At 22.0% G+C, this 25,180-nt stretch overlaps 6 protein-coding genes across 6 annotated transcripts; 4 read left to right on the top strand and 2 right to left on the bottom strand.

The window, feature by feature from the left end:
* Nucleotides 1-272: 272 nt before the first annotated feature.
* LOC122850654 lies at nucleotides 273-1,145 on the bottom strand. The gene is made up of 3 exons (XM_044149785.1): nucleotides 861-1,145; nucleotides 668-797; nucleotides 273-575 (listed from the first exon to the last, which is right to left on the bottom strand). The coding sequence occupies exons 1-3, from the start codon at nucleotides 1,013-1,015 to the stop codon at nucleotides 273-275; spliced, it is 588 nt and encodes a 195-aa protein (XP_044005720.1). The 5' UTR covers nucleotides 1,016-1,145.
* A 2,545-nt stretch (nucleotides 1,146-3,690) lies between these two features.
* On the top strand, nucleotides 3,691-5,149 carry LOC122849812. Its single transcript, XM_044148635.1, has 4 exons — nucleotides 3,691-3,921; nucleotides 3,994-4,056; nucleotides 4,127-4,232; nucleotides 4,317-5,149. The coding sequence occupies exons 1-4, from the start codon at nucleotides 3,829-3,831 to the stop codon at nucleotides 4,703-4,705; spliced, it is 651 nt and encodes a 216-aa protein (XP_044004570.1). The 5' UTR covers nucleotides 3,691-3,828; the 3' UTR covers nucleotides 4,706-5,149.
* On the bottom strand, nucleotides 5,125-12,835 carry LOC122849811 (6-phosphofructo-2-kinase/fructose-2,6-bisphosphatase-like). The gene is made up of 4 exons (XM_044148633.1): nucleotides 11,163-12,835; nucleotides 7,739-7,903; nucleotides 7,287-7,447; nucleotides 5,125-7,209 (listed from the first exon to the last, which is right to left on the bottom strand). Exons 1-4 carry the CDS (start codon nucleotides 11,329-11,331, stop codon nucleotides 6,127-6,129), a joined length of 1,578 nt encoding a protein of 525 aa, XP_044004568.1. The 5' UTR covers nucleotides 11,332-12,835; the 3' UTR covers nucleotides 5,125-6,126.
* Nucleotides 12,836-14,932: 2,097 nt separating this feature from the next.
* On the top strand, nucleotides 14,933-15,621 carry LOC122850653 (probable cytochrome P450 6a14). The gene is made up of 3 exons (XM_044149784.1): nucleotides 14,933-15,045; nucleotides 15,125-15,153; nucleotides 15,235-15,621. Exons 1-3 carry the CDS (start codon nucleotides 14,933-14,935, stop codon nucleotides 15,405-15,407), a joined length of 315 nt encoding a protein of 104 aa, XP_044005719.1. The 3' UTR covers nucleotides 15,408-15,621.
* A 1,040-nt stretch (nucleotides 15,622-16,661) lies between these two features.
* LOC122849806 (probable cytochrome P450 6a14) lies at nucleotides 16,662-18,783 on the top strand. The gene is made up of 4 exons (XM_044148628.1): nucleotides 16,662-17,852; nucleotides 17,922-18,366; nucleotides 18,457-18,485; nucleotides 18,568-18,783. The coding sequence occupies exons 1-4, from the start codon at nucleotides 16,988-16,990 to the stop codon at nucleotides 18,738-18,740; spliced, it is 1,512 nt and encodes a 503-aa protein (XP_044004563.1). The 5' UTR covers nucleotides 16,662-16,987; the 3' UTR covers nucleotides 18,741-18,783.
* Nucleotides 18,784-22,379: 3,596 nt separating this feature from the next.
* On the top strand, nucleotides 22,380-25,083 carry LOC122849805 (cytochrome P450 6j1-like). Its single transcript, XM_044148627.1, has 4 exons — nucleotides 22,380-24,203; nucleotides 24,273-24,717; nucleotides 24,797-24,825; nucleotides 24,909-25,083. Exons 1-4 carry the CDS (start codon nucleotides 23,339-23,341, stop codon nucleotides 25,079-25,081), a joined length of 1,512 nt encoding a protein of 503 aa, XP_044004562.1. The 5' UTR covers nucleotides 22,380-23,338; the 3' UTR covers nucleotides 25,082-25,083.
* Nucleotides 25,084-25,180: the final 97 nt, after the last annotated feature.

The raw sequence follows: 25,180 nt of genomic DNA, 5'->3' as shown, positions 1-25,180 counted from the left end.
TTCCAACAGAACCTATTGTTGTGCTACCTTAAGCCTAAGCTTAACAAAGTTGTGCTAGCTTAGGCTTAAGGTAGCACAATAGACTTAATAAAAAATATTTGAGACAAATGTCTAAATTTGTTCAAGCATCAGCTTTGTCCTTTTGTAGTGAATTTTTTATTGATCAATATTCATCAATATGATATACAGTAAAACTGTAAAATAAAAATAATATTTATTAAATCAAATGATATTTTATTTATTTAAAAAATTGTATTTTTTGTGATAATTTATTAATTTATTGATGAATCTGTTTGACATTCTTGATGAATTTTTTTATCATCAATTAATTTTAATTGTTCGTTATTTAACAGCAATAATTTACTAACATCAGCAATTTCTTGGGATCTTTTAACTTGATTTTTCATAATTTTTAATGAATTTTCAAGCTGAATTTTATCACAAAGAAGATCATTAATTGTTTCAGCTAATTTTAGATATTCTTTTTTTTGTGATTCAACTTGTTGTGTTAATGTATCAAGGCAATTTGATGTTTGAACACGTAAATTATTTAGCTGTCCAGTTGTTTCTAACAACTAAAAAAAAATAATAATTGGAATTAAAAATAGATGGAAATTGTTTTATATAGATTTATAAATAATTTTGATATATAAATTTTAAAACAAACTTTTGATTTTAATTTACATTTTTCGTCTTCATGTTTGCTACATAATAATTCATAGCGATTTTGTAGAAATTCATTTTTAGTTTCTAGATCAACAATTTGAATTTCAGCATTTTTTTTTGCCAATTTACATCTAATAAATGAAAATATTAACTTAATTACGTAATAATTTTAAAAGAAAATAATTTTTAATTACATTTCAAGGTCATTTATCATTTTTTCAATTTGTTTTTTATCAGCTGGACAAATAACATTTGATTCTTTTGAATTTTCATTTATCATTTTTATATTATCTTGGTCATTTTTTATTTTGACAATATCTTGAAATGATTTTGAGCTTTTTTCTTTCATTTTTGAAGATATCGTTTCACTTCTAATTCTGTCGAGTCTAAAAAAAACAATAATAATTGTTTAAATATTTTTTTTTTATATTTTAAAATCATTTGATAGCTCTGACCTTTTCATTTTTTAAAAAGTCAACTTTTCTAGCCTCTTTTTTCTTTTTTTTATATCAAAATTAATTGACACAAATATTTCTTTTGTTTAATTTAATTTGAAATTATTTCAATCATCATCTCATTTTTATATTCTAAATTTTTCAATTATTTTTTTTTTTAAATATTCAAAGTATATTTTTTTATTTAAAAAAAATTCCAATATGAATTTTAATTATTCATTTTTTTTTTGTTACGTCAATTGATAACAGTAAATAATTTCTTTTTGCATATGTGCAATACTGATAATATCAAGGAAAAATTGTTTAAAAAATGTATTGAAAAAAAAATAAAGAACAATATTAAAATAGCCTTCGTATTTTTTTCCACCACTATTATTGCTGTTTGTTGAAAAAAAATAAATAATTACAAACAAAGATAGGTCATTATTTTGAGGGAGAAAAAGAGTGTCTATAAACAAATATAAAGGACATTATTTTCATGTAAATACTTCATTTACCAGTCAACAGGTATCATTGAATTATTTTTAAAAACAATAATTGGAAAAAAAAAAAAACTTAAAAATGACAATGTCAATTAAAACTGCACTTGTAATTTTTGCAATTGCTGTATGTGTTATTTACGTTGAAGCAGGTAATTTATTTTATATATTTTATTGATAAATTTTTATAAATTTTATTTATTATAATTTTAAAACAATTTGGCATTTATAATAATTTTCGAATATTTATTATTATTAGTAAAGTTTCGTATTGCTTTTTTATATGAAAATAAAATTAATAATTATTTCATTGTTTTGATATTTTTATCAGGTAAATTTAAACGAGATGCTGATGGTGGAGATTCTGGTTCATCAGGAGATTCTGATGAAAAAAAAGGAGGTATTCTTGGTAACATTCCAATCGCTGGAACTCCTGCGGAGGGAATAATTAAATTCGTCAAAAAGATAATAGACTGGATACTGGGAAATTTGTAATTGAAACGAAAAAAAAAAGTAAATAAATAAATGAAAAATTTATTTATTAAATCTAAATGATTTATTGTTAAAATGTAAAATGAATAAAAGTGTATTGAAAAAGTAATTCAATAAAGAAAAATTCAATCGAAATTTACATTGTTAAAATGAATTTATATCGATTCACCTTAAAAAAATTATTTCACTATTTTTAAATATTATTCACCATAATTTACCCTTATGGTTTTATATATTTTTTTTTTCTATTTAAATTCATTTACAAAATTGCATAAGAAAATAATAGTTGATATTAATATTGAATATAAATTAATATATTTATTTTTTTTTCTATTTTTTCCATTTCAACTATATGTTGATAATTAATTTTTTGACCTTGAAAAAATATACCGGTTTAAAAATTGTTATTCACATTTCATTGATAAGAATATTGATAGTCAAACAGGAAAATAAATAATTACAAAATGCATCGAATAGTTTGTTTTTTTTAAATTTTTTTAAACGCACATAAAATGACGAAATATTATCAAGGTAAAGTTTTTTTAATTATTTGCCTTTTCTAGGCATTTTAATTGTTCTGTTTACGCATAAAATAAACAAAACAGGAAAAAAATAAAGGAAAATAATAAAAATAGATAACAATAAATACAGCTATTAATTTTTTTTTGTTATTTTTCAAAATACTTGATAATGTTCCTTCTTTTTTTTCAATTTTTCGACGATTAATTTCTTTGTCTTTATTTTTTTCAAAACTATTATTTACCCTGGGTCTTTATTTAAAAAATATTAATCAAAAAAAAAATATTTGCAAACGTAGAAAAAAATAAACGATTAATTATTGTTAATTTATAAAATTTATTTTTTAATTTAAAATTTGTATAAATATTTATTTGTAAAATAAATTAAAATTTCATAAATTTTCCAAGTTTTATTTGTTGTTATTTTTCAATATTATTATAAACAATATTTAATTGTTGCTATTGTTTAATTATATACAAAAAAAAATAGTATTTATTAAAATTAAAAAAAAAATTTAAAAACTTTTCGATTTCGATATTTTTAAAAAATTTCGTTATCAATCGAAATAATTTTTAAAAAAACACAACGGTTTTTATGGAAATTAAAAAATAATAATAAACATAAAAAAGTAAATTACATATCTAAATAAAAATTGAACAATAACGAAATAAAAATGTTGGTTTTTCGAAAAAGTTGAACAGATGTTCAATGCCATACGAAATATATATCACAGTTGAATCAAGTCTGTAAATTTCTATCAGCCAAATACATACAAATATCAATTTCCTCACCTATATGTACTCCCCGTTTTATAATTTTATTATTATTCCAACACACATACAGCTAAAAAATAAATAAAATCCTTCATAAATGTTATGGAAAAAAAAAAAAAAAACTGGTTCATATGTGTGATTGTTTGACGACCGTTAAACGGCTCGTGCTTGAATATTCTGCAGCTGCTAGGGGTCGATAAAGAGCATGGGGGGTGAATGCAATTTTAAGGGGGGAGAAAAAAAAATATTAAAAAAAAACTAACGGGCACGGGTTTGTACCACTGGGACACCCTCGTAAACCTTCAACCCGTGCCACAATCATTTGAGTAACGGTTCGAATATCACCGAAATAATTTCATCCGAAAAATCAATTAGACTAAAATTAATTTTCATCAATATTTAAGCTCACTAACAACCGTAGTTTAAATTATTCAAGGATAGTTTATGTGTTTTTTAATCATTTATCTAAGTTTCTTAATTTTTGATTTTTTTTTCGGTGAAATATTTCGGTGTAGTAAAATGAAACGTTCTTGTTCGGTGAGTTGATATAACAACTGCTTTTTTTTGTTCTCTAAAAATTTTATTTAATGGTGAATTATTAAATTTTAGGCACCATGTCTTGCTGATGAAGAAAATGGAATTAAAAAATCAAAAGCATTCACCAACGAGACGGTAGTTATTTTTTTTTCTTTTCGTCCAAATAAATTGTGTGATTTTAAATTATATTGTTGTGTTCTTTTAGGAACCAAGTACAAGGGAATATCTTCAGCTTGCTCTTGCTCGTGTGATGGAGCTTCAAAGGGCTGTCAAAGATGACACATATTTTGCAGATGATACCAGTGATTTGGGTAATTATTTTTGTCCTGAAAAGAAATAAAATTAAGTGCTTATTTTACAATTGTTTATAATAATTATAATGTTTTTTTTTAAAGGTGAATCTGATGAAGATGAAGACACAATGCGTCAAGTATTAACAAAAGTATTTAAAGATTTACCAGGTTCATCAGCAGATGTGTCGTCAATAATTGAAAAATCAACTCGAAAAAAATACGGTGAATTAAATCGTGTACATTCAAAATCAATTCAATTAACTGGCTATAATACATGTAGAAAAATAGCACTTGATTTTATGAAAACAGCTGTTAAAAATTCACCAGCTCTTGAAAAATTTGATAAAAAAATGATGAAAAATCATAAAAGTAATTGGCGAAGAGATACAATGTCAAGTGATCATGAAATACGTTCACGTATGCTACGAGGATTGGATTTACACTTGGCAATTAAACAGAGAGATTATACATATAATTTAATGAGATTATAAACAAATTAATTAACTTTTTAATTTTATATATTTCATCATTTTCATTACTTATCAAAAACATTGTATTATCTCTAGTCTGTCATACGCATTCCAAATTAATTTCTAGTCAAAAGAAACAAAAAAAAAAATAATCTAGTCTTCAGTCATCCGCTCACGTGAGCAACTTAATAATTAATTTAATAATATAAATGACAAATATTTATTTAATAATAATTAAAAAATAAAATGATTTCATGTAAAAAATTATTTATTCCATATATTTTTTTTTTTAAATTTTAAATTTTCAATTAAAATTAGCAATCATATTATTAATTATTTTTTTTTTTTTTCATTTTCTTATCTGTTAGTTCATTCTTTGATAAACTCTACAATATTAAAAATCTTGTATTAAATTTTTTTCTTTTTTTTTCTTCTTTTTATCACTACATTTTTAGCTGGATAAAATCTCAACTAATTTAGCTTAACGAGTACATGTTAATTTTGTAGCTAAAGTTTTAATATTTTTTTTATATGGCTAACAATAAATGTGGGCCTACAGGTACAAGATTTTTTATAAACAATTTTTAATTATTTTTTAAATATATGTAGTCACTAATTTTTATTATGAAAGTAAACATTTATCTTTTTATTTTTCGCATTTATAGTTTTTTTTTTTTCTGCCATATAACGTAAAAATTATTAAACTTAGCTACATTTTTTTTAAACATTCTATTATGCATTGTTATGCGGTTTAATATGGACTTAAAAAATCCACCTTAAAAATATATATTTTTATTTTATAATTAAATTGTGCACTGAATAATACAATTGTGATTAAAAATTTGTGTGTCAATAGTAGATTAAACTCAGACAACTGAAATTCATTGAAAAATTTAATTTTTTTTCTGTATTTCAATATGTATTTTACTGTTTTTGCAAATTAAAAATTTATATTTGCAATTTATTCGATCCAGCCGATTGAAAAATTTAAATTCAGATTAATTATTTTCATTATATTTTTCAGGCACAATTTAAAAATTAATTAAAACTAAAAATATAAGTACCAGAATATATTTAATAGTAATAATTATAATTTTATGAAATTCCACACGACCTCCAGGTGCTGCTAGTGGTTATTAAAAAGAAAAAAAAAATATTTGAAAAACAAGAATTTTTAAGTATAAATTTAAATGAATAACTTTGTAAATTAAAAAAAAAATAAAAATAATATAAAATAGTATTAAAAAAAGAAGAAGCCAATACATAACATTACATTGAATTATTCAACTATATAAATTTTTCAATTATTGATATCATTTCATTTGAAATTATTAAAAAATTTAAATTAAGTTTGTTTATAAATATGATGATAATTATCATTCAATTGATGACGAAGATGACGAGTTGGTAGTCATCATTGACTTCTTCTTTTGAAATATCCCTCAGTGTTGTTCAACAAGTGTTGGACCACTTCCAGGATTTCTCCATGGATCTGGTATATCATAATGTGCTGGTACAGTTAATAATGCATCATCAGCAGTACGATTAGCAGCACAATTTTGTGGTTTTGTTCTTGTTGTATTAACACATTCAATTGGTAGCTTAATAAATTCAAGTGAATAATCAAAACCCTTGCTGCTAATACGTATTATTGTGTGTAATGGTACTTCCATATATGGAAATTCTTCTGGTTTTTTATCAAGAAAAAAACCAATAAGACAACGTAAAACAGCTTGATGAGATATAACAAGTACATTATTTGATTGTTGAAGTTCTGATATAACTGGTTCAACACGTTGCATTATATCAACATAACTTTCACCCCAAGGATATCTATAACGTAATTTATCTTGATCTCTCCATGCAAATTCTTGTGGATAATTTTCTTGCATTTCTTCATATGATAAACCTTCACAAACACCAGCATGTAATTCATTTAATGCAGCAATATGTTCTTGTGGTGCTTCAACACCTCTTGCTGTTGCAATTGTTCTTCTTAAACGACTTGTTATAACACGTAAATCATTAATATGCATTGAATTTATTCTTGATGCAAGTGCTTGTGCATAACGTTCACCACGTGGACTTAAACCAGCATCACCACCAATTTTACCAAGTACATTAAATTCACTTTCTCCATGACGTGAAAAATATATTGTATGTGGTTTTGTTGTAACACTACCAAGATAACCAAGTACACTTGATTCAACATGTCCAGATACTTTATATGCTTTTATTTCCATAGTAAATGTATCAATTGTTATTCTTGGATAATTTTTTTCATCCATTTGTTCATATGCACGTATATAATGTTGTACTTTATTACGTAAATCATCTGATGCTGCTATTGGATCCATACCAGCATAATCAACACTGTATCTAATAACTTCTTCATAATTACGTTGTAATGTATCATTATCATCACAAATACATTCAATAAATAGAACACGATAACCAAGTTGATTTGAAAAATAATCATAAACCTCAGCACGTTGATCTTTACGTACAAGGCAACCATCAAGTATCTGTTTTAGCAAAAAAAATTTACAATTAAATCATTATACACTTGATAAAAATAAATAATTAATTTATGAAAACTTACAGCAACAGTATTACCAGATGCTAACCATCCAGCACAATCATGCATTGCATCACGTGTTGCCAATAATCTTAAATCAGAATTTGCAGCATGATCTGGACGAAATAATTCATGTGTACCATATAGCTCCAATTTTTTACGACGATAATCACTAACTCGCATTACTGAAAATATCAAAAAAAAACAACAATTTATTATTTTTAATTATAATTTTTATCTATTTTTATTTTAGATAATTAAAATTAATTTTTAGGTCAAGTATGTCTAATTGTTTGCCAACTAATTTAATGACGTAATGAGAACATTTTGAGGGTCGATAGGCTTCAATGAGGTCAATATACTAATTTCATAATTATTATGATAAATATTGTGATAAATTATTTGGCAATGATTTTTTTTTTTTTTACAAGAAATTAATATTTATTAAAAAAAATATTTTCTATTGTAATTTTTACCTTTTGCTGATTCACCATCCCAGTTGAGACGTCTAGCAAGACATTGTGCAACTTGTGATTTTCCACGAGCTGGAAGACCAGAAGTTGCAATAACAACACCAGCAAATTTTCTTGGTGATTTTGTGATTCCTGCAGGTTTTCTAGCTGATGAATCTTGGCTAGTTTCTTTAAATAAATAAAATATTATTTCAACAAACAAATAGATATTTAAAAATATTTTTTATTTTATAAATTACGTAATTTTATTTTTAATAATTATTGTACAATAAATTTTTCTAGATAAAAAATAATTATTTTATTTTTTTGCATATCATCAATGTCATCATTTGACAACAAATATTTTGATAAATCATGATGCAATTAAAAATAGATTAAATGGAAAAATACAGAATGAATTTTAAAAAAATCTATGAAATAATTTCTAAACAACATCTTACCAATAACACACATTTATTACAAAAAAAAAAATGTAAAAAATAGAGAATAATATAATTAAAATACACAAAGAACAGCTGAATTTATGAAAATGAAAATTTATACTAAATCTAAATTATTATTTTCTGTGTATAAAGTTTTTCGTTGTGTTATTTTTAGATGATGTTTAATATGGATCTTTGTACCTTGTTTTTGGCTCACAATTTTCTTTATAAATTAACAAAAAAAATGAAAAAAACCAGTTAAATCCTTCAAGTACCAGAAATATATTTATAATATTTATTTTTATAATAATAAATGCACATGTTTATCATATTATAAACAAAAAAAAAAAATTAAAAATAATGAGTATAAAAAAATTGTTAAAAATTGTCGATTAATTTACGTTATTTATCAAAACTGAATGAACAAATAAAAAATTGCTGTGTCAACAAGACAATACATCGGAAGTGACTGAAAACAAACATCCGGATAGCTCAAGTGAAAGCAAAAAAAATTAATTAACAAACAAATAAAGCAATAAAACAACTTGAACATTAATTTATCAATAAATTTCATGTAAAAAAAAAAGACTTAAAAATATTTGCAAAGCTGTATTTAATATTGATTGTGATGATTAAATGAAAAATCAATTCCTTGACCGAGTTTTCCAAGAAATAGCTAATATCAAAAGGTCAAATTGAGGGTCACATGACCCCATGTTTGGTAATCATTACAATGATAAAAAAAAAAAAACCCAAAGCGTCACAAAATGATAATAAATAATTTTAAAAATCTAATACACCCTAAATGATTTATCAATGAGGTCATTTTTATTTCTGATAAACATAAAATGAATTAAAAAAATAAGTGAATGAAAATATGTAATTTTTCCATAATTATATATCAAATTGAATGAAAATTAAAATTATTATTTATAATTTATTGTGTTTATGCCAAAATAATATAACGTCACAATTGTAAATAATTTTTTTACTCATAATAAAACATCTCACCAACAATTCCTTGACACATTTTTAAGACTTAAATTTGTTTAAACATTAAATAAAAATTTTACATTTTTTTTTTTAAGGTATTTTTTTTTTGTCGACAATCTATTGATAAAATTTTTTTTTATTTTTAAACTATTATCTTGATAATGTATTTTTTAAAAAAATTTTTTAAATAAAATATTGAGAAAATATTAAAAAAAATTATTATCATAAATTTTATCTACTGATAATGAAAAAAAAAAAAAAAATTGATAATTTTAAAATGATTATTTTAGTAAATATGTATTCAATATTGTACAAATAAAAAGAAAAATTTTTTTATTGTTAATATTTTTATGAATTTGTATTTTAAAAATAGAATACTAAAAATAGTTTAAAATAATTGTGTAAAGAGATGTTTAAAAGTTGAGTTTCTATCAGTGGTAATTTAAAAATTTTATGATAAATATGATTGTATGTCTGCTGACGTATTTTATTATGCTGATGATATATTTTTTATGAAAGTTAATTGATTCTATTTGGCACTGAGGGCAAATGAAGTCCGGGAATGATAATACAATCAATGACTTTGGAGTACAAAGTCAAATAGACTAATGTTAATTTGAAAATATAAAAGGCAATATTTAAAAAAAAATATAAATTGTGGTATCTTAATTATGACCTCCACACTCGTCATCATAATAATTGGTCAAAAAAAAGAAATTAATATCTCAATTATTTTCGTATCAAGTTGATGAACCATGTCGAGATAATTATTAAGATTTATTCATTAAGATCATCAGCAGTTCTTAAGGGAAAAACTGATTATTAAGCTCAACGTATTATTAAACAAGAAAATAATATAATTATATTTGTTTAATTCATTTATTATTAACAAATGATGAGTGTAAATTTCAAGTCAAATTTACCTTTTCTTTATTCATTTTTAATTTGCAGAAGTTTTTTAAAATACATGAAAATAAATAACCAGTTTTAACCGGTTTTAAATTTATAAAATTATTAAAAAATATAAAATATATATTTTATTTTTAAAAATAAAGTAGAGTACACCTGGCAAAGCAATGCAATTCAAAAAAAAAAAAAAAAAAGTAAAATAATTTATTGGATACTAAAAAATAAATAGTAGAGTTTTTATTTTGATATGAGATTTAATTTAGAGTCTAGAATAACATTATGAATTGATTATAAATAAAAGCTACCTGATCAATTTTAAAATTATAAATAAAAAATATAAACAACAACAAATGTGGATCCTTTCCAAATGCTAATTTCGTTATAATAAAAAGTAGCACGAAGACAACCACCACCACCACCGAAATAATTAAAAAAAAAAATTATAATAAATGAATAAATAGATAAATAAATAAAACACAATAAAAAAAGTTTAATAATAATTATTTCAAGTGATAGTCAGCATTCACAACTCATTTTTATCGATCTAAAAAAAAAAAAAAAATCATCAATATTTACAATATGCTTCACAACTTTTTTATTTCCTCAAAACACACAAATAAATTACAATAATCCACGTGTTCTTTTCAACATTTATAAACTAAAAATATCAATAAATAATAAAAAAATAAATAACTGGATATAATTAACAATAATTAAATAAACAAATTAAAAAAAAAAGTCTAGAAATTTTTATTTTTTACTAGCTGTTGACTAATTTAAATTAAAAAACAAAGAAATTTAAAATTCAACTTGATGATTAAAAAAACAAAAATAAAATTTAAATAATTATTTAATTGTTAATTTAAAATGAATATAAAATTTTCTCAACAGACAAACAGTGGCCATGAAATCACCAAGTAGATAAGAAAAAAAAAAAAAAAAGAAAATGCATATGTCAAGATAAATTATTAATAAGATTTTTTTAATATTTATTTTTAATAAATGACCTTTAAAGAATGACGATGATAAAGTACTTGTTTAGGTCAAGTATATAAGGTACTTGTATTTTTAAAAATACAATAAATTTTATATATAAAACATACCATGTTTTTCTTCAGCACAAGGTGCCATTTTATCATCAATTGTTGATGAAGTTGATGATGAATTTTTATCTTGAAGTGCAGCTGATTGTATTGCTAATTTTCTAACAGCAATACAATAATTTAATAATGGACTAGCAAGAAGATCCAAGCATGCAGCAGCCCAAGGCATAACAATATCAAAATTGCTCCTTTTTTTTTTGTTTTTTTTTTATATAAATTTATAAACTTTTTCTTTTATTTTTTAATCAAATTATGTCTTTATCAGAAAATTATAATTTCAGCAGCACCCGAATATTCAAATAATATTTTATAAACGTTTTTTAATATTGCATTATTTTTTCTTTTTGTTATTATTGTTGTTGTTGTTGTTTTTATCACAGAGGTGGTTAGACAAGAGTAAGAAAGATTAAATAATAATTATTTCAATTATATTTTTTTGTGTTATTTTCTTTGTTTTTTAAATCATTAATTAATTATTATTTTGTTATTAATCTTCCTGAATAAAATACGGCTAAAGTTCTTCAGAAAAATGATCACTACTTGTGTGTCGTATAATGGACAAGAGGTCTTCCCTCATTCCAATTTGTTTAATCCTCACCTCTGGAGCCAGTTTGTGTGATTGAATAACTACTTAAAAATTTATTTTTTAAACAATCGAAATGTTTGTTTATTAATTTTTTTTTTTTTCTATATATAATTAAATTATCAAAAAAAAATTAAATTAATCAAGCATTGATAATTTACAACATTGAAAATTAATTTTTTTTTTTCTTTTTATTTATTATGTAAATTATTTAATTAATAATTTACATGTTATTTTAATTACCATCTGTTGTTGATATTTTTGTCTGTCGTTATTTTATCTTATTTTTGTATTTTAATATATATTTTAATTTTTACCAAAATTGAAAATAACCTTTTTATTATTTTTTTTATAATTTTAACATTTTATTTTTTCACTCTATTCATTTTTTTTTTTTTTTTTCAAGAATACGACGTATTTTATGTCTATTTATCTCTGTCACTCTTTCACAAATAAACACTGTCTCTGTCAAGTTGGAGTTTCTCTTAACACCCTCTGAGAATTTTGCTGTATTTTTTTTTTCTAGGCGTTGTTTTATTCTATTATAAAATACTTGTTATAATTTATAAATTAAATTTACACAATTTATTTATTAAATGCTCCAAAAAAAAAAATATCTATTTTTGTAAATTTACCAGCTGAATTTGTGATGTGGTGTTTCGATTTATTTTCAGACACACAATGTTTTATAATGATTATTATTGTTATTTTTATATTTTATTAACACTGGTTATTATTTGATAAGAATAAATGTTGTTTGTTTGTGTGTATATTATTTTTTTGTAGAAAAATAATTATCACACTGTTAATTAACTTTTTTTTCTTTTGTCTTTTTTAATTTTACGTTAATGTTTTATTTTTTTTTATCATCAATGTTTTGAATATTATTTATGTATTTTATTTCAGATCCGTATGATTGGAACTCGTGCGACTAACTGACCTCCTCTTCGCCCCACGCAGGCCTTTTAGTATCGACCGGTCCTAGTTTCTCGTTCAACAACACCACAATGTCGATGCTCACACACACACCACACACTTCCACAAATTTTTTTTTTATTTAAATAATTTTATTATAAACAACCTTAAACAGAAAAAACACAAAAAAATTATTTTAAATAATATGATAAATGCTAATATGTGTGTATTAAAAATTTAATTAATTTTTTGAATTTTTTTTTTTTCTAAATTATTATAAATTAATTATTTATACAAAATTTATATATATTTTTTTTGTTTTTTTGAATTAATTAATATTTATACTTTATTAACCAATGATTTTTTAAATTTTATTTCCTTTTTTTTTTAGTTTTTTTTTTATTTATTTATAAGATATTTCTAAATTTTTCTTTATTTTTTTTGTTAATTATGAATTTGGTTAATTAAAATTTTATACAGCTGATAAATTGTATTATTTATCAAATCAATTTTTGTTATTTGATAGGTTGATTATTTAGTTTTGATTATTACATAATCGTTTTGACTTATTATGTCAAATTTATTGCGTAACCAAGTGGTACCAGCTGTTGCTTGTATTTTTTTTTTTCAACTGATTTTTAATAACACTGTGTAATTAAAAATAATCAAACAATTATTATTTTTTTATCACAACAATTGATTTGTCAAAATGAAAATTTTATTGATAATATTATTGACAATTTAAAAAAATTATCTGACAATTTATTCATTCAGGACAAGGCACTTTGTACTCTCTAATTTTCACAAGTGAAGTTGTATTTCGAATGACCCTATTTTCTTTAATTTACCAATAGAAAATAAAAATAAATTCTCATTTATTTAATTAATTAAAAATACATATTCATCTTTAAAAAAAAACAAACCAATTACATTGTAAATAATAATTAAAAATTGTAAAAGTGAAAATAGCAATATATAAATTAATGTAGTTTTAATTTATTATGTACTTGATATTATCCCCACTATTTAATTCCACGTGGTTCCAAAGTCCACGGTCTGCTTGTTGACGTTGCAAACCCGTTAGACATTTATTTTATCATTTTTTGTTTTTTAAATAAATTATTATTATTGTTTTATTAATTTATACATGGATGAACTTGACGAAATAATGGGGTCTCAATCAATGATAAACGTCACAATTTATCAAAAATTGATTAATTATTATTATTTTTTTTTTTTAATTATATTTTGATTAAATATTTTATGAATAAAATTTAAGGAAAGAAAATATATTTATTTGTCAAATTATTTAAAAAAAAAAAACTTTATGTAATTGATGATACTTTTTATCTGGTTTTTTTTTTGTTTTGATGAAAAATAATTACATGTTATTTATTTTTCAATTGTATATTAAACAATAATTTTTTTTGGCTAAATTTAGAGAAAAAAAATTGCATGTTATTTTATAAAATCCTAGGAAAATTGTCAATTTATTTTATCAGCAAAAAAACAACTCAATTCAAAATAACAACAAGTTTTCTAATTGAGTTGTTGTTTTTTTTTTTTTTTATGATTTTTTTTCAATGTCTGGGAAGTTTATTTGTCGTATAATTATTTATTTGTTAAAGTACGTCACTTATAATTATACATGATCTTTGATTTTAATGAAAAAAAAACATTATCATTTGGTAAAATATATAGGTCTGTTACTGATTAATAATAATCAATGTTAATCAAGGTTTTTTTAATTTTTGAGATAATTATAAAACAACAAACAAGTGAAAAATAAATTGATTAATGAAAACCTTCTAATGATATTATTGATCAAGTTGACATCCTGGTGAAATAATTATTAATTAGCAGCAACAATTGTTGATTGTTATAGCTGATATTTTTATTAATTGTTAAAGCTGTTGACAAAAAAAAAATTAAGGTTATTACAACAACAACATATGAGTGTAATTAAAAATAATTAAATTGATTAAAAGTCCATTAAATAGTACTTGAAATAATGTGCTGAAAACAACAACAAACCCGTCTTCAATATTCAACATCTAAAAACAACAATTATTAATAATAATTAACGCCAATAATATAAACAATTAAAAAAAAAAAATAAAAAACAACTAGATCACTGTAAAAAATGTCAATAAAATAGTTTTCTTTTTGACCGATCATCGGTATTATATCAACAGAAATTTTTAAAAATGATTATAATAATATTTTTAAATATATATCTTGAAAAAATAACTCAATTAAATGATAATGATTAATGATACATGCAATACAACGTGATCCAACATATTTTCCAAATCCAAATGAATTTGATCCAGAAAGATTTAATGATGAAGCTGTTAAAAATCGTCATCCAATGTCTTTTCTAAGGTTTATTTTCTAATTCATATTTTTTTAAAATTTAGTATTACCTTATCTAATAATTTTAACGTTTTTATTTACAAAATAGTTTTGGAGATGGGCCGAGAAATTGTATCGGTAATTATATTTGTAAAAAAAAAAAATATTTAACTAAAGTTTATTACAATAATATTAATTTAAATTTATGTAAAATTACAGGTGCAAGATTTGGATCGATGCAAACTAAAGTTGGAATTGTAAAAATACTTGAAAAATACACAGTTGATATTTGCGATAAAACTGATAAAGATTTTAAAATAAATCCACGTGGTGCTTTATTAACACCACAAAATGGAATTTATCTTAAAATAACAAAAACACCAATTGTATAATTTATTGAAGAATACATTTATATATAAATTTTGAGTAACAATAATTTTTTAAATTAATCAAATGAAAATATATTTTTAAAAAAATAAAAATTAAGTAACATTTTGTATTTTTTTAAAAAAAGACAAGTTCGTATCAGGATTCAGGAACATAGGATAAGCAAAGAGGTATTTTTATTTATGAAAAAATTACTTTCAAAACACTAAATAAAATAAATAAAATAATGTACTCAATAATTAGAGTAAAAAAAATTATTAGTATATACAATGTTACAAAACTAATCCATTAAAAATTTCTTAAAAAAATTAATCTTTATTATTATTTTTATTTTTATTACAGATATGTATATAAAAGATTAACGATGACAATAATGATAAATTTCAATATGACTTATTCATCTGTTTAATTAACCATTGATTAACTACAAATTAATTTATTTAAAAAAAAAAAGAAAATATAAAAAAGCTCAACAAGAATTTTCCTTTGCTCTTTAGAGACTAATAAGTTAATAATATTTCCATTTGAGTTTTCACCTCAGTATACCTTTAATCACTTCTTTCTCCAATTTCATTTCACCTACAACAACGATCCTCGTATTTTAAAAAAGACTACTGAATAACTGTAAAAGATGACAACAAAATAATTTTCTTTTTAATCGATTACCAGTATTATATCAACAAAAATTTTTTTCTTTCATATTATTGTATCAACTGTCGGATTCCAACTATAATAACAATAATACAATGATGATTAGTGCACTACCGGTTGATTATATGATGATTATTATGATGACCTTATTGCAAATAATATAATAATTTTGTTAATAAAAAAAACTAGTCGCATTCATCAGACACATCAAGTGCGTACTATTTTTATAAGGTAAGAAATAAAATCCACTACTTGTTAATACATACTTAAAAGTAAAGCTGATAATATTTTTTATTATATTTATTGAAAAGATAACTTAATTGAATGATAATGATTAATGATACAGCAAAAAACTATTTTATTTTCAACCGCAATTATGACAGACAATATTTAAAACAATAAAAAACGACAATGTATTATTATTATGAATTTATAAATTATTTTAAATCATAATATTTACAATCATACAATGACAAGATAAATTTATTATAAGTAATATCATAAAACAAACACCGATAGAAAAATTGAAAATTAATTTTATAAAAATTTGTAGTTATTGTAAATTACATTGAATAATAAAATTAGTTTGCTATTATGTAACATAAATTATGTTATTCAAATGTAATTAATTTTTCAATTTGAACAATAACAAATTATTGCAAGTGATAATTTATAAACAACCTGTATAACTAAAAACAACAAGATAATTTTTTTTTTAATTTACAAAAAAATCATGATAATACAGAATAAAAAAACTCGTTTTATAATCTTATGTTGGATTAAATGTGCTTCGTCATTCGTAAAGTTAATGATGCTAAAGTGGAAATGATTATAAATTATTCAGAGATAAATACATTGTATCATTAAAGCTTGGATCGAGACAGCAACAAGTTGTGTTAATTTACTTTGAAAGAGAAGAATATATTATTTTAAAATGAGCTTCAGCAGTGTTGAAATATTTATTGGTGTTGTGTCAATAATAATTGGTATATATTATTATTTAACTGCAAATTTTAATTTTTGGAAATCACGTGGTGTACCAGGACCAAAACCCATACCAATTTTTGGAAATATATATGATTTAATATCGATAAAATATTCAATTGGTTGTTATCTTAAAAATATTTATGACAATAATTATTGGCGCAATGAAAAATTCGTTGGAATATTTACAACAAGTGAACCAGTATTAATAATAAAAGATTTAGATTTAATTAAAACAGTTTTAATTAAAGATTTTAATTTTTTTTCTGATCGTGGTGCTGAATTTAATGAATCAGTTGAGCCAATTAATAATCATTTATTTAACTTGGAATCAAAACGTTGGAGACCATTGAGAGCTAAATTAACACCAGTATTTACATCTGGTAAATTACGTGAAATGTTTTATTTATTAAATGAATGTGCTGATCAACTTGATGAATACTTAAATAAATTCAATGGTAAAATTGTTGATATGCGTGAAATATCAGCTCGATTTACAACTGATGTAATTGGTGTGTGTGCTTTTGGATTACAAGCAAATTCACTTGTTGATGATGACTGTATGTTTCGTAAAATGGGAAAAAGAATATTTAGTTTTGAGTTTAAAGCAATGATGAGACATAGGCTTCGTAGTTTTGCACCATTTTTGTATAACTATATTGGAAAATATTTTGCTGATAATGTTCTTGATGATTTTTTTGTTAATTTAACTGTTGACACGATGAATTACAGAAGAGATAATAATATTAATAGGCATGATTTTATTGATTTATTAAAATCACTGAAAGAAGAACCAAGTAAAATTGATGATATTGGTAAGCTTAAATATAGGCAAACTTTAAAACTAATTAATCTATTAATTTATATATTTTTTTGTTGATTAGAATTGACTGATACAATGCTAGCTGCTCAGCTATTTATATTTTTCATTGCTGGATTTGAAACAAGCTCTTCAACAATGAGTAATTGTTTGTTGGAACTTGGTATGAATCATCAACTTCGTGATAAATTACGCCGAGAGATAAAAAATGAATTGGATAATGCAGATGGTAAAATAACATATGAAGGAATTAAAAATATGAAATATCTTGATAAAATAATTAAAGAAACATTGAGAAAATATCCACCACTTACGACGTTGATGAGAAAATCAACAGCTCCATATACATTGCCTGGTACCAATGTTACAATTCCAACTGGTACTAAAATTTTGATACCAATATATGCAATACAACGTGATCCAACATATTTTCCAAATCCAAATGAATTTGATCCAGAAAGATTTAATGATGAGGCTGTTAAAAGTCGTCATCCAATGTCTTTTCTAAGGTTTATTTTTTAATTAATACATTTTTTCTTTAAATTTAATGTACTAAATATTTTATTTAATAATTTTAATGTTTTTTATTTACAAAATAGTTTTGGAGATGGACCGAGGAATTGTATCGGTAATTATATTTATAAAGAGAAAAAATTATTCAACTAAAGTTTATTGCAATAATATTAATTTAAATTTATGTAAAATTCCAGGTGCAAGATTTGGATCGATGCAAACTAAAGTTGGAATTGTAAAAATACTTGAAAAATACACAGTTGATATTTGCGATAAAACTGATAAAGATTTTAAAATAAATCCACGTGGTGCTTTATTAACACCACAAAATGGAATTTATCTTAAAATAACAAAAACACCAATTGTATAATTTATTGAAGAATACATTTATATATAAATTTTGAGTAACAATAATTTTTTAAATTAATCAAATGAAAATATATTTTTAAAAAAAAAATAATGTTGTAAATTTTATTTTTTTAAACAAATATAAGTTTGAAAAGTATAAAACAAAATGTATAGTTAATTAAAGAGGTATTTATACAGATAAAAATTACTTTCAAAAAATTTCCGAAAAATTATTAAATTAATAAATCTGCATAGTAATTCTACTCAAAATTTAGAGAAAAATTATTATATAATTATTTTCAAAACAATCCATTAAAAATTACCATTAAAAATTTAGTTACAATAATATTATTTATTATTTTGGTAACAGATTTATGAAAATTATAAAAGATTAACATTACAATAATGATAAATTTTCATCAATTATTTCTTATTCATCTTTTGTTTAATTAACCTTGATTAACTACAAATAAATTGCATTAATTTATTTTTAAATAAATAAATAAAATACCAAAAAAGTTCCTTGAGAAATGTAGCTAAGAGATTAATAAGTTAATAATATTTCCATTTGAGTTTTAACCTTAGTATACCATTTTTCTCACTTACTTATATAAAATTATTCATACAAAACGAAAATTAATTTTAAAAAATTTACTGAATAACTGTAAATGATGACAACAAAATAATTTTCTTTTTAATCGATTACCATATTAATCACAAAATTTTTTCTTTCAATAATATTATTGCAAATGATAATTTATATATATGAAAAAATAATAAAAAGAAAAGAAAAGTGCACTGATAATCTTACTGTAGATTATATGATGATTATTATCATGACCTTATTGCAAATAATATAATTATTTGGAATAAATACATTGTATCATTCATATCAGAAAAACAATAAGTTATGGAATTTATTTGAAAAAATAAAAATTCCATTATTTTAAAAATGAATTTTAACAGCGTTGATAATATTTATTGGTGTTGTGTATTAATTGAATATATTATTATTGAACTGCAAATTTTAATTTTGGAAAATACGTTATGTACCAGACCAAAATTATGACAGTTAAGTTGGAAATATATATGATTTATTATCGTTAAAATATTAAATTATTTTATCTTAAAATATTTATACAATCATACAATGACAAGATAAATTTATTATATTTATATCATAAACCAATTAACATGAAAGATTTAGATTTAATTAAGAATTTTATAAAATTTTAGTTTTGTAAATTACATTGAATAATAAAAATTAGTTTGCTCATTATTTAACTTAAAAAATGTTATTCCGTTGAAACAAAATTAACACCAGTTTACATCTAACAAATTATTGAAATGATAATTTATTAAAATGAATGTGCTAAAACAATTGAATGATTATTTAAATAAATTTATGGTAAAATTCATGATAATACAGAAATAAAACTCGATTTATAATCTGATGTAATTGGTGTGTGCGTATTCGATTAAAGCAAATTCATTGCTGATAATGACAGTATTTTTCGTAAAAATGAAAAAATATTTAGTTTCATTAAAGCAACAATAAAAAACAGATTACGTAATTTTGCACCATTTTTGTATAGCTATTTCGGTAAATATGTTGCTGATAATGTGCTTAATGATTTTTTCGTTAATTTAACTATTGACACGATGAATTATAGAAAAGATAATAATATTATTAGACATGATTTTATTGATTTATTAAAAACACTAAGAGATGAACCAAGTAAAATTGGTGATATTGGTAAGTGTAAAAATAATTTATTAAATAAATAAATGAATAAATAATCAAACTATTGAATAATACCATATTTTAATTAAAATTTATGATCAATTTTATTGCTCAGCATTTGTATTTTCTTGCGTTGGATTTTTACATTCTTCAACCAGTATTAATTGTTTTTTGTTTGAATTTGTATGAATCATCAGCTACGTGATAAATTTACGCTGAGAGATAAAAATGAATTGATACAGATGAAAGAATAACATTGACGGAATTAAAAAATATGAAATAATCTTATGTGCTATTAAAGAGCATTGAGAAAAATATCCACGTTAAACGTTGATGAGAAAATCAACAGCTCCATATACACTGGTTGATTACCACGTTGAAATTCCAATGGTATTAAATTTGGATACCAATATATTCAATACAACGTGATCAACATATTTTAAATCCAAAATGAATTTGATGATAATTTGATGATAAGCTGTTAAAATCGTCATCCAATGTTTACTAATTTATTTTTAATTGATATTTTTTTATTCATTATATCAAATTTATTTAATAATTTAACGTTTTCATTTACAAAATAAGTTTTGGGAGATGGGCCGAGAAATTTATGTAATTATATTTGAAAAAAAATATTTAACTAAAAGTTTATTGTTTAAATAATATTAATTTAAATTCATGGAAATTTCAGGTGCAAGATTTTGGATCGATGCAAACTAAAGTTGAATCGTCAAAATTTAAAAAATACACAGTTGATTTATGATAAAACTGATAAAGATTTAAAAAATAAATCCACGTGGATTTTTATTAACACCACAAAATGAATTTTTCTTAAAATAACAAAACACCATTGTATAATTAAAAAATTTATTTATATATAAATTTCAAGTAACATTACTTTGATTTAATAAAATAAAAATATATATTAAAAAATTAACGTTATCAATTTTATTCTAATAAACAAATATAATATTTGAAAATGCAAAACAAAAACAAAAATCAATTCGTTATTAATATAAACAAACCATGTATGAAATAATCATATAATAATTTTTTATTTGTTAATTAAAAAAGTAGTAGCCTTCATCAAACACATCAAGTAATGTACCATATTTATTAGGTATAAAATAAAATTATACCTTAATCTAAATAAAACAATGCTGATAATAATAGCTCAAATTGAATGATAATGATACAGCAAAAATATATTATTTTCGACGACGATTATGAAAACAATATCAATAAAACAATAAAATAAGACAATGTCAATATTATTATCATGAATTTATAAATTATTCCAGATACAATATTTACAATCATACAACGACAAGATAGATTTATCAGTAATATCATAATCAATAAGAAATTGATCTACCTATTATATGAAATACAATAAAAATGGAAAATCAATTTTATAGAAATTTTAGTATTTAAAATTACGTTTTCAAGTATTATTTAAGATCAAATAAATTATGATATTTATATGTAATTAATTTTTCAATTAAACTAATAATAAATTTTGAGAGTTGAAACGATTGAGAATGATTTATAATTAATGTATAATTTATAAAATTGTTTTAATTTACAAAGAAATATATAATAAATAAATAAAAATAAAAATTCATCTGATAATCTTACATTATTGATTAAAGATTTGTAATCTGTCATGTTAAAGATGTGAATGAGGAAATATTTATAAATTATGCGGAAATAAATACATTGTATATTCAAGCTTGACACAGTAATAAGTTGTATAAATTTTATTACAGAAAAATAAATAATTTTTAAATGAACTTAAAATAACAAAAACACCAATTGTATAATTAAAAATTCATTTATATATAAATTTCAAGTATCAGTAATTTCTTTGATGAATAAAATAAAAATATATTAAAAAATTTACTTTATCAATTTTTATTCTAATAAACAAATATAATATTTTGAAAAATGTATAAAACAAAAAACAAAAATTAATTGTTATTAAAGAAAAAAAATATGTAAATAACAATAATGCAATGATGACAAATGCACTATCGGTTTGATGATTAATATAACAACCATGTATGAAAAATAATCATATAATAATTTTTTATTTGCTACTTAAAAAAAAGTAGTAGCATTCATCAAACACATCAAGTACGTATTATTTTATTGGGGCATGAAATAAAATTTACTAATAAAAACAAAGCTAATAATAATATTTTTGAATATATTATATTGAAAAAAAAACTTAATCCAATGATAACGATTAATGATACGGCAAAAAAATATTTTGTTATCAACGACATTTATGACAGACACTTTTAAAAACAATAAAAACAGACAATGTCAATATTATTATCATGAATTATTTATAAATTTCCAGATCATAATATTTATAATCATACAACGACAAGATAAATTTATCAGTAATGTCATGAACAGACAAAGAATTCATCTACATATACATATAAAATTTATGATAAAAAAAAGGAAAATCAATTTTATGAAAATTTGTAGTTATTAAAATATGCGTTAAATAATTAAATTAGTTGGCTATTATTTAACATCAAATAAATTATGATATTTAAATGTAATTCATTTTTTAATTCAAAAAATAATAAATCATTGAAACGATGATTTATAAACACATGTATGATTAAATAAATTTTGTTATTAATTTACAAAGAAATATGATAATGAAGAAAGAAAATAAAAATCTCATCTGATAATCTTGCATTGTTGGATTAAATATGTCATTCGTCGGGTGAATGATATTAAAGTCGAAATGTTTATAAATTATTTGGAGATAAATACATTGTATCATTAAAGCTTGGATCGAGACAGCAACAAGTAGTGTAAATTTACTTTGAAAGAGAAGAATATATTATTTTAAAATGAGCTTCAGCAGTGTTGAAATATTTATTGGTGTTGTGTCAATAATAATTGGTATATATTATTATTTAACTGCAAATTTTAATTTTTGGAAAATACGTGGTGTACCAGGACCAAAACCTATACCAGTTGTTGGAAATATATATGATTTATTATCGTTAAAATATTCAATTGGTTGTTATCTTAAAAATATTTATGACAATAATTATTGGCGCAATGAAAAATTCGTTGGAATATTTACAACAAGTGAACCAGTATTAATAATAAAAGATTTAGATTTAATTAAGACAGTTTTAATTAAAGATTTTAATTGTTTTACCGATCGTGGTGTTGAATTTAATGAAACATTTGAGCCACTTAATGCTCATTTATTTAGCTTGGAATCAAAACGTTGGAGACCATTGAGAACAAAATTAACACCAGTCTTTACATCTGGTAAATTACGAGAAATGTTTTATTTATTAAATGAATGTGGTGATCAATTGAATGATTATTTAAATAAATTTAATGGTGAAATTGTTGATATGCGTGAAATATCAGCTCGATTTACAACTGATGTAATTGGTGTGTGCGCATTTGGATTACAAGCAAATTCACTTGCTGATGATGACAGTGTTTTTCGTGAAATGGGAAAAAGAATATTTAGTTTTGATTTTAAAGCAATGATGAGACATAGGCTTCGTCGTTTTGCTCCATTTTTGTATAACTATTTTGGTAAATATTTCACTGATAACGTTCTTAATGATTTTTTTGTTAATCTAACCGTCGACACGATGAATTATAGAAAAGATAATAATATTATTAGACATGATTTTATTGATTTATTAAAAACACTAAGAGATGAACCAAGTAAAATTGGTGATATTGGTAAGTTTAAATATAATTAAACTTTAAAATCAATTAATTAATTAATTTATATATTTTTTTTTTTATTAGAATTGACCGATACAATTTTAGCTGCTCAGCTATTTGTATTTTTCATTGCTGGATTTGAAACGAGTTCTTCAACAATGAGTAATTGCTTATTTGAACTTGGTATGAATCATCAACTTCGTGATAAATTACGCCGAGAGATAAAAAATGAATTGGATAATGCAGATGGTAAAATAACATATGAAGGAATTAAAAATATGAAATATCTTGATAAAATAATTAAAGAAACATTAAGAAAATATCCACCAGTTACAACGTTGATGAGAAAATCAACAGCTCCATATACACTGGCTGATACCAATGTTACAATTCCAACTGGTACTAAAATTTGGATACCAATATATGCAATACAACGTGATCCAACATATTTTCCAAATCCAAATGAATTTGATCCAGAAAGATTTAATGATGAAGCTATTAAAAGTCGTCATCCAATGTCTTTTCTAAGGTTTATTTTTTGATTGATATTTTTTTAAAATTAAGTATTACCTTATCTAATAATTTTAACGTTTTTATTTACAAAATAGTTTTGGAGATGGACCGAGGAATTGTATCGGTAATTATATTTATAAAAAAAAAAAAAATATTTAACTAAATTTCAATACAATAATATTGATTTAAATTTATGTAAAATTCCAGGTGCAAGATTTGGATCGATGCAAACTAAAGTTGGAATTATCAAAATACTTGAAAAATACACAGTTGATATTTGCGATAAAACTGATAAAGATTTTAAAATAAATCCTCGTGGACTTTTATTAACACCACAAAATGGAATTTATCTTAAAATAACAAAAACACCAATTGTATAATTTTATAAAAAATACATTTATGTAAAAATTTTGAGTAATAATAATTTTTTTAATCATGCGATTAATTTTTATCCTATAATAAACGAAAATAATATTTTA

The sequence above is a fragment of the Aphidius gifuensis genome, linkage group LG2, assembly GCF_014905175.1.
Source record: "Aphidius gifuensis isolate YNYX2018 linkage group LG2, ASM1490517v1, whole genome shotgun sequence".
NCBI classification, from domain to species: domain Eukaryota; kingdom Metazoa; phylum Arthropoda; class Insecta; order Hymenoptera; family Braconidae; genus Aphidius; species Aphidius gifuensis.
Note: the sequence above shows the minus strand (reverse complement) of the source record. Positions and strands in the feature narration are given on the sequence as shown.